Source organism: Cebus imitator, unplaced genomic scaffold (assembly GCF_001604975.1).
Source record: "Cebus imitator isolate Cc_AM_T3 unplaced genomic scaffold, Cebus_imitator-1.0 Scaffold36, whole genome shotgun sequence".
Taxonomy (NCBI): Eukaryota; Metazoa; Chordata; class Mammalia; order Primates; family Cebidae; genus Cebus; species Cebus imitator.
Genome location: NW_016107351.1, coordinates 6,374,053 through 6,384,302, shown reverse-complemented (window position 1 = coordinate 6,384,302; position 10,250 = coordinate 6,374,053). Strand labels below are relative to the sequence as shown.

At 45.0% G+C, this 10,250-nt stretch overlaps 1 protein-coding gene across 3 annotated transcripts in view; it reads left to right on the top strand.

Annotated features, from left to right (window-relative positions):
• MFSD11 (major facilitator superfamily domain containing 11) overlaps positions 1-1,672 on the top strand; it is a 34,731-nt gene extending 33,059 nt beyond the window's left edge. For 2 of the 3 annotated variants that reach the window (XM_017525049.2, XM_017525054.1), the window contains one exon: positions 606-1,146. In XM_017525049.2, coding sequence (XP_017380538.1) covers positions 606-770 — 165 coding nt within the window. In that variant the 3' untranslated portion in view covers positions 771-1,146. Of the gene's footprint in view, positions 1-605 lie in introns of all 3 variants that reach the window. The other variant, XM_017525046.2, reaches the window with a different exon arrangement.
• Positions 1,673-10,250: the final 8,578 nt, after the last annotated feature.

The window sequence follows — 10,250 nt, the reverse complement described above, 5'->3', positions numbered from 1 at the left end:
TTTTTTTTTTTTTTGTCTTGTATTGTGTTTTTTAAATGAAAGTTGGGGACACCCTTTAAAAGGATTTGTGCATAGGATTAGGAAGCAATGAGCAGTAACATTTTCTGTATAGGAGACTTTACATTCTGGTCTCTATGGCTCTGATTAGAGATTTCCTTCCTTAGATACCAGAATTCTATTCATTCGTCATACAGACAAGTATATTTCTTACTCTGTACCTTCTTTTTACTCCAGTTTCCCACAAAATGCTATTTTTGTTTCATTTCATTTTATTTTGTAGACATGGGGGCTCGCTATGTTGGACAGGCTGTTCTTGAACTCCTGGGCTCAAGCATTTATCCCACCTTGGCCTCCCAAAGTGTTGGGGGCATGAGCCACCACACCTGGCCGAAATGTCATTTTAAATACCAAGGAGGATAGCAGGAGTTGATGGTGCATGTTTGTGAGTCAGTGACTGAGGAAGTCATACCCAGATACAGAAAGAATAGAGAGCACTGCCAGTTCCAGCTGTCCTTGGGGCCGGATATCGGTGGGGTTAGGGGCTAATTGTGGAGCCGTGCAGCCCCCACGGTGTGCCCGTTGTGATTTGTTTTGTTTGTTCTTAGTCTATTTGCGCAGCCGTGGCATTTTTCTACAGCAACTACCTTCTCCTTCACTGGCAACTCCTGGTCATGGTGATATTTGGGTTTTTTGGAACAATTTCATTCTTCACTGTGGAATGGGAAGCTGCCGCCTTTGTAGCCCGAGGCTCAGACTACCGAAGTATCTGATCGGGTGTCCATGAGGGGACACGTGTGACCTCAGAAACACAGTTGGATACAGCTTGGTAGAAGAAGTCTCCTTTGATCCTCACACTATATTGGATGATGTTCAGTATGGAAAATCAAGGAATTAAGACTGTTAAATCATCCAGAGTTGGTGTTCAAGTTTACATACATGAGTTATTTAAAATAAGTGGAATAAGGGAAAGCTGTTCTGTCAACTGTAATTGTTCAGAGATGTTGTTTTTCATTGTATCTATCTCAATGCTATAATCATGTTATAGAATGTAAATGTTTTCTTCTCCCTCCTGCTCTTGTTGAAAGATCCTGCCTTGATTCAGAATACTAGGCCATATGTCATATAAATATTTTTTTTGGATATGGAGTATGTTTTGCTATGTAATAATGGGAAGCATATGTCACTCCCATATGTGTTGGGGAATGATACTTAATTAAATAGTAAACCTGGGTGTGGTGGTGCACGCCTATACTCCCAGCTGCTGGGGAGGCTAGACAGAAGGATCACCTCAGCCCAGGAGTTTGAGTCTGCAGTGAGCTATGATCGTACCACTGCACTCCAGCCTGGGCAACAGAGTGAGACCCTGTCTTGAAAATAATGATAGGCCAGGTACAATGGCTCATGCTTGTAATCCCAGCACTTTGGGAGGCCGAGGTGGGTGGATCACTTGAGGTCAGGAGTTTGAGACCAGCCTGGCCAACATGGTGAAACCCCATCTCTCCTAAAAATAAAACAGTTTGCTGGGTGTGGTGGTGAATGCCTGTAATCCCAGCTATTCAGGAGGCTGAGGGAGGAGAGTTGCTTGAACCTGTGAGGCAGAGGTTGCATTGAGCCAAGATTGTGCCATTGCACTCTAGCCTGGGCGACAAGAGTGAAACTCCATCTCAAAAAATAAATATAAAATAATAATGATAATTTTTTAAAATAATGAAAAATAAGATGCTGAAATGAAATCTTTGAAAAGACAGACGTCTTCCTCTATAAATGTTTTGTTTGATAAGTTTTCTTAACTTTGTAGCTCATAGCAAGGAGTGGTCAATTATTATGAAATAAGGTAAAAATTGTCTTAAGTCTTTTTTTTAAATTTATTTTTATTTATTTATTTTTTCGAGATGGAATCTCACTCTCACCCAGGCTGGAGTGCAATGGCGTGATCTCAGCTTACTACAACCTCTGCCTCCTGGTTTCAAGCAATTCTCATGCCTCAGCTTTCCAACTAGCTAGGACTATAGGCATGTGCCTCCATGACTAACTAATTTTTGTATATTTCACCATGTTGGCCATGCTGGTCTGGAACTCCTGACCTCAGATCATCCACCCGCCTCAGCTTCCCAAAGTGTTGGGATTGCAGGGGTGAGCCACCATGCCCAGTCCTTTAAGTCTTAAGAATAGGAATCTAACGTCTATAACAACAAAAACATTGAAAAAGACAAACACATTTACTGGGGAAGGACTTTTGCTAGCAATTTTCCTGGAAGATGCATGCGAAAACACCCAAACAAACCTGTGGTGAAATCTGAGCCACATCATCAGGCCAGCATCACATCATCATTTATGTGTCTTTTTTTCTTTTTTAAAGATGGGGTTTCACCATATTGGTCAGGCTGGTCTCGAACTCCTGACCTCAGGTGATCCACCCACCTCAGCCTCCCAAAGTGCTGGGATTACAGGCGTGAGCCACCGCGCCCCGCAACCATTTATGTGTCTTTTTCCAGCAGTGCCGCTTCATCATCCTGGGTGCGGGAATGGAACATCACTATTTGGGGAGATGTTGAAGTAGAAGTGTTAGCTTTCCTCCGTAAGAGTTCACGTAAAAAATTTTTTAATTGAAATCAAATCCAGAAACCATAAAAATGTCCCATTTTAAAGTGTACATTCACAAGGTTGTATAACCATCACCATGATCTAACTCCAGGACATTTTTATCACCCCAAAAAGCAAGTCCCTGCTGGTCAGCAGTCATTCTTTCTCATCTGGCATGGCAACCACTAATTTACTTTCTCTATAGATTTGCCTATTCTGAACACTTCATGGAAATGAGAGAGCTCAGTTGTTTTTTTTTTTTTTAATTTTTAGTAGAGACAGGGTCTCGCTATCAAGTGCTGGGATTACAGATGTGAGTCACGGCGCCCGGCTGAGAGCTCACTTTTAAATTCAATATTAAACTGTACAGTGAATCTTTTTTGGCAAAGTAAATTCAGCCAAGAATACAAATAATACTTTGTTTTACATTATTTGTTTTAAAACTTCCTAGAGTTTAAACCCCCAAACAAACCGTAGTGAGATCTGAGGCCTTATAATTGACCTGCAAATCTGAAGAATACAATAGAGGGAGATTCTCGGATATTTGATGGCAAGTGCAGGCAGTCAGAGAACCTGTATTTATAACTGGCCAGAATCCTTAGAGAAATTTCGCTGGTGTGGAGCACTAAACTCTCCTCTTCTAGGGTTTTTTTTTTGGAGACAGAAGTCTCACTCTGTTGCCCAGGCTGGACTGCAGTGGTACGGCCTCAACTCACTGCAACCTCTGCCTCCCAGGTTCAAGTGATTCTCCTGCCTCAGCCTCCAGAGTAGCTGGGATTACGGGTGCTGGCCACCATGCTAGGCTAATTTTTGTATTTTTAGTAGAAACAGAGTTTCACCATTTCAGAGGATATATGGACAGAAAAAGAAATAAAAGGAAACAGGGTTTCACCATGTTGGCCAGGCTGGTCTTGAACTCCTGACCTCAAGTCGTCCACCTGCCTCAGCCTCCCAAAGTACTGGGATTACAGGCGTGAGCCACTGCCCCTGTCTGTTCCAGCTTTTGAAGTTCTGGTTTTCCTTTTTGAAGTTGAGATAACCTCCATTGGCTTAGTTGATCCTATATAAATGATTTACAAATACCCTTTCAGACTTAGCAGAAATGATTTATTATCTCTTTAAGCACATTATTTGCTAAGGTGTATTAGTTTTCTAATGTGTCATAATAAATTACCCCAAAACAGCTACTTAAAATAACACACATCTATCTCATCAGAGTTTCTGTGGCTTGGGAATCTGGGCATGGCTGAGCTGAGTCCTGGGTGCAGTGTCTCTCCAGGCTGCAGTCAGGTGTGTTCCGGGCCTCGCTGGGGGAGCACCTGCTTCTTTGCTCACTCATGTAGTTGTTGCAGGAGTTGGTTCCTCACAGGCTGTTGGGCTAAGGATCTTGGTTTCTTATGGCTGTTGGCTAAAGACCGCTTTCTGCCCTTTTGTCATGCGGAGTAGTCCTCAGGGCAGCCCACAGAATGGCAGCCGTTTCCATCAAAGGACGCCAGCAAAGACAGCCCAGCCGGAGAGAGCGAGAGCAAGATAGAAGCCGCAGCCTCTCATAACGTCATCACTCTGCACTCTGTCTGTTAGGTGCCAGCCACTAGTTGCAGCCTCCCCTCAGGGGAGGGGGTTGGTGGGGAGCATCTTACAAGGCTGCCCACCTTGTCCAGCCTGTCATACCAAGACTTACATTGAAGGTGACAACTGGGTCCTATATTCCCAAGCCCCACATCCTCCAGGCCCTCGCTCTGTTTGCTCATAATGGATCTGTACAACTCTGCTGGCAGCAGGAGGTGAAGCAGCCTCTGTTAATGACATTGAGAATTTTCCTGAGGTAGCCATGGCATCTTGTCACCACTAGGATTCCTGGTGATTCTTGTCAAAAGGGAAATGAAATGGAGTGAAGTGCAGTATGGCAGAAACGCAACTTTTCCTAGGCTGTCTCCCACTTGCTATGTGCTATAGTATTCATTTTTAGTTTATACTCGCTTTTTTGTTAGAGACAGGGTCTCACTCTGTTGCCCAGGCTGGTTTGCAGTGGCATAATCATGGCTCACTGCAGCTTCGACCTCTTAGGCTCAAGCAATACTCCTGCCTCAGCCTCCCAAGTAGCTAGTAATTTTTTTTATTTTTTGTAAAGACAATGTCTTATTATCTTGCCCAGGCTGGCTTTGAACTCCTGGGCTCCAGTGACCCTCCTGCCTCGGCCTCCCAAAGTTCTGGGATTACAGGGATGAGCTACTGTGCTTTTTTTTTTTTTTCTCCCCCATGGGAAGTTTGTTTTGCTTTTATTCAGTTCTTGTGTCTATACGTAGACTTGATCTTGGTCGGCTCTTTAGATGACTGGATACCATTAAGGTCATCTCTTAAATTCTTGGCATTAGTTGAGTTAAAGACGAAATGGGTGCCAGGCTTGGTGGCTCATATCTGTAATCACAGAACTTTGGGAGGGTGAGGCAGGAGGATCACAAGGTCAAGAGTTTGAGACCAGCCTGACCAGCATGGTGAAACCTCATCTTTACTAAGAATATAAAAATTAGCTAGGTGTGGTGGCGGGCAACTGTAATCCCAGCTATGCAGTAGGCTGAAGCAGGAGAATTGCTTGAGTCCAGAAGGCAGAGGTTGCTGTGAGCCAAGGTCACACCACTGCATGCCAGCCTGGGTGACAGAGCAAGACTCCATTTTGGGGAGAAAGAAAAATAAAGATGAAATGTGACAATAAAATAGAGTTTAATTTTTATGCTTATCTTTTACATGCTGTTGAAAAATGTCCTGATACTTCCAGCTAAGTAAATGCCTTAGCTGAGCCCCCCATGGGTGTGTGCTTGTGTGTGTGGATGTCCTGCTCTTTTATTGCAAGTTTCCTATTGTCTGTATTTAGATTTGGTTTAGACCTTGAGCAACGTTTATTGAAACACAGGTGTTTTTCTCTGTGAGTGTGAAAGCATTTCTCCCTCCCCTCCCAAGTTTTCCCATACCCCAACTTGAAAGCCTTCAAACCTGGGCTTTGGCTGCCCACACAGAGGATTTCTTTCCCCTAGAAGTTTTTGTTGGCTGACTGGTTGGTTGTTGACTTACAGTAAGTTCCTTGGGGGTTTTTTTTTTTTCCTTTTTTTTTTCTCGAGATGGAATTTGGCCCTTGTTGCCCAGGCTGGAGTGCAGTGGTGTGGTCTCGGCTCACAGCAACCTCCACCTCCCGATTACAAGTGATTCTCCTGCCTCAGCCTCCGGAATAATCCCAGCAATTTGGGAGGCCAAGGCGGGCAGATTACAAGGTCAAGAGATCGAGACCATCCTGGCCAGTATGGTGAAACCCCGTCTCTACTAAGAATACAAAAATTAGCTGGGTGTGGTGGCAAATGCCTGTAGTCTCAGCTACTTGGGAGGCTGAGACAGGAGAATCGCTTGAACCCAGGAGGCAGAGGTTGCAATGAGCTGCGATTGTGCCACTGCACTCTAGCCTGATGACAGAGCAAGACTCCATCTCAAAAAAAAAAAAAAAAAAAAAAAATGGATAAACAAAATGGCTCCTGATGGAATAACATTCAGCCTTAAAAGAGTTATCCTCAGGCCAGATGTAGTGGCTTACACCTATAATTCCAGCACTTTGGGAGGCTGAGGCGGCAGGATCGCTTGAGGTCAGGAGTTTGACACCAGCCTGGCTGGCCAACATGGTGAAACCCTGTCTCTACTGAAAATACAAAAATTAGTTGGGTGTGGTGGCACGGGCCTGTAATCCCAGCTAGTCGGGAGGCTGAGGCAGGAGAACTGCTGGAACCCAGGAGGTGGAGGTTACATTGAGCAGAGATCACACCATGGAACACTAGCCTGGGCGACAGAGCAAGATTCTGTCTCAAAAAAAAAGAGTTATTCTCAACAAACTAAAAATAGAATTACATATGATCCAGCAGTTTCACTTCTGGGCATATACACAAAACAGTTGAAAGGGTCTCAGAGATACTTATTCACCCACATTCACGGCAGCATTATTCACAATCACCTAGCAGTGGGAAAAAACTGAACGTTCATCAGCGGATTAAACAAAATGTATGTCCGTACAGTGGAGTATTATTCAGCCTTGAGAGGAGGGAAATTCTGACACAGGCTACGACATAGATGGACCTTGAGGACATTATGGTGCAAAGTGAGATAAGACAGTCACACAAAGACAAAACTGTTTGATTTCATTTATATGAAGTACATAGAAATTCATGGAGTCGGAACGTAGAATGGTGGGCTGGTGGGGAAAGAAGAGTGGGGAGGTAGTGTTTATTTACTGTTTGGTTTTGAGACAGGGTCTTGCTCTGTCACCCAGGGTGGAGTGCAGTGGCATAAACATAGCTCACTGCAACCTCCAACTCCCGGCCTCAAGTGGTCCTCCCACCTCAGCCTCCCACGTAGCTTGGGACCACAGGCACATGCCACCACATCCAGCTAAATTTTTTGGTATTTTTTGTAAAGACAGCGTTTCACCATGTTGCCAGGCTGCTCTTGAACTCCTAGGCTCATGCAGTCCACCCACCTCAACCCCTCAAAGTGCTGGGAATACAGACATGAGCCAGCGTGCCTGGCCTACCGTTTAATGAGTACAAAGTTTCTGTTGTGCAAGATGAGTTCTGGAGATGGACGGTGGTGACGGTCACACAGCATTATAGTGTGTTTAATACCACTGAAGTGTACACTTAAACATGGTCAAGATGATACATTTTATGAGCAGTTTTTCACAATTAATGGCTGGGCATTAGCGGCTCATGCCTGTAATCCCAGCGCTGTAGGAGGCCAAGGCGGGCAGATCACCTGAGGTCAGGAGTTTGAAACCAGCCTGGCAACGTGGTAAAACCTTGTCTCCTAAAAATACAAAGATTATCTGGTGTGGTGGCGTGTGCCTGTAATCCCGCTGCCTGGGAGGCTGAGGCACAAGAACCCAGAACTTCTTGAACCCAGAAGGGGGAGCCGAGATCGAGCCACTGCACTCCAGCCTAGGCAACAGAGCAAGACTGTTTAAAAAAAAAAAAAAAAAAAAGAGGTGGTCCTTGGGTACCTGAGACACAAGCGCTCATAGAGCCCTTCCCTGTTTTGTTTTGCTTTTTTGAGCTGGAGTGTTCCTCTGTTGCCCAGGCTGGAATGCAGTGGCACTATCTCAGTTCACTGCAACCTCTGCCTCCTGGGTTTAAGCGATTCTCCTGCCTCAGCCTTATAAGTAGCTGGGATTACAGACGTGCACCACCATGCCCGGGGACTTTTTGTGTTTTTAGTAGAGGTGGGGTTTTGCCATGTTGGCCAGCCTGGTCTTGAACTGACCTCAAGTGATCTGCCTGCCTAGGCCTCCCAAAGTTCTGGGATTACAGGTGTGAGCCACCGCACCTGTATGAGGACCACCTCTTAACTTGGGGATTCACTAGGACTCAGCACATGTTGAACTCACAGTGACATGGTAAGAATGCACAGCCAGATCATAAAGAAAAGGACTGAGGCAGAGTCTGCAGGAATCGAGGCACAGGCTTCCTTACACCCTCTCCAACCCCCGAGGAGTCACACAGAACACGCCCTTCCCCCGGCAACAAAGATGCAGCACCACATGTGTATGCCATGTTTCCGCCCAGGAAAACCCACTAGGACCCAGCAGCAAAGGGTTTTACTGAAGTCTGGGCACATAGGCAGCCTCTGCCTGGCTGGTACCAAAATCCCTTACTCCAGAGGGAAAGCAGGTGTGTATTTAGCATTAGCCACAATGTTTACTAACCAGTCTAGGGAAACCGAGCCCTCTTATCAGTGAGCTGTTGATGAGCAATGCTCTGAGCCCAGAGGCTAGCCAAGGTCCAGCCTTGCAGACAGACCAGTCTGGGGCCTGTGGTATTAACTTCCTTTTCATGATGCCAAATTGGTGGTAAGTAATAGGCTTATAAACAAGGTTAGATTACTTCCTCCTTATCGCAAATAATATAGGAAATCCTGTAGAGGAAGAAGCCTTGACATTAACTAGCCCTGGTTTTATTTTTGTTGGGTGTTGCCTTTAGAGCCACAATTTTTTTTTCTTTTTCTTGAGACAGTTTTGCCCTTGTTGTCCATGCTGGAGTGCAATGGTAAAATCTCAGCTTACTGCACCTTCGCCTAATTTTTTTTTTTTTTTGAAACGGAGTCTTGCTCTGTCATCTAGGCTGGAGTGCAGTGGTGCGATCTCAGCTTACCTCAACCTCCACCTCCCGGGTTCAAGTGATTCTCTTGCCTCAGCCTCCCTAGCAACTGGGTCTATAGGCTCGTGCCACCACACCCAGCTAATTTTTGTATTTTTAATAGAGACGGGGTTCCACCGTGTTGGCCAGGCTGGACCATTTTGTCTCTTAGTACTCATGTTTGAACCTACTCGACCAGCTCCTGAGATCTTATCAGGAAGCAGCTGATCACCAACTCCAGGTGTTTCGTATGTATTGGGAGCCCGCCTGTCCCTGGCACCAGCTGCAAGCAATGATCCTTTTAGAGACACAGTTTCTGCCTGACCATCACCTGATGGTTGCCTACGACCTGGTAGGGGCCCTCTCCTGCCCTGCTCAGGTCTTCCCAACTACCTACTCTAACATACTGATTTATGTCTTTGCCTGCAATTTCTGTCTCCCTGAATGTATAAAACCAAGCCGTAACTGACCACACTTTCTCAGGACCTCTTGAGATTGTTTTCCCAGCTATGGTCACTCATACAGGCTCAAAATAAATCTCTTTAAATGTCTTACAGAGTTTAGTTTTGTTCACCAACATGGTTGTGAATGTGCATTGTGTTTATTGGTTAAGAGATAATTAATTTTGAAAAGTTAATGTCTCATTAAAATATAACATAATTACTTTGGCTTGTTTGTTTGGGTTATTTTGGTTGGGTTTCCAGCATGTAAAATAATTAGACAGCTCTTTTCTCTACAACTCATGTTTCTTTCTTTCTTTTTGAGACAGAGTCTCACTCTGTCGCCCAGGCTGGAGCGCAGTGGCGTGATCTCGGCTCACTGCAACCTCCGCCTCCCAGGTTCAAGTGATCCTCTTGCCTCAGCCTCCTGAACAGCTGGGATTACAGGTGGCAGCCACCATGCCCAGCTAATTTTTGTATTTTTAGTAGACACAGGGTTTCACCATGTTGGCCAGACTGGTCTCAAACTTTTAACCTCAGCCATGAGCCACCATGCCTGCCCTCATATTTCTTTTCTCTCTCTCTCTTTTTTTTTTTTTTTGTTTTTTGTTTTTACGCAGTATCTCACTCTGTTGCCCAGGCTGGAGTGCAGTGGCGTGATCACGACCCACCGCAAACTTTGCCTCCTGGGTTCAAGTGATTCTCAGGCGTCAGCCTCCCAAGTAGCTGAGAAAACAAGTGCGTTCCATCATGCCCACCACAGGTTTTGCTGTGCTGGCCAGGCTGGTCTTGAACTCCTGGGCTCAAGCAATCCACCTGCTTTAGCTTCCCAAAGTGCTGAGATTATAGGCATGAACCACTGTTCCCAGCCTACAACTCATGTTTCTTGATAAATATCGGAAACATATTCCCTAGAAATATTCTCACTCCACGTTTTGTGTGTTTTTGGTCCTTGATCCACAATATACTAAATCTTAATAGTAGGATGTGTATTTGTGGTAAAGTGGTAGGCCAAGAAACTAATGTTTCAGTGGCTTTCAAACTTCACCTTCTTTTCAACTTT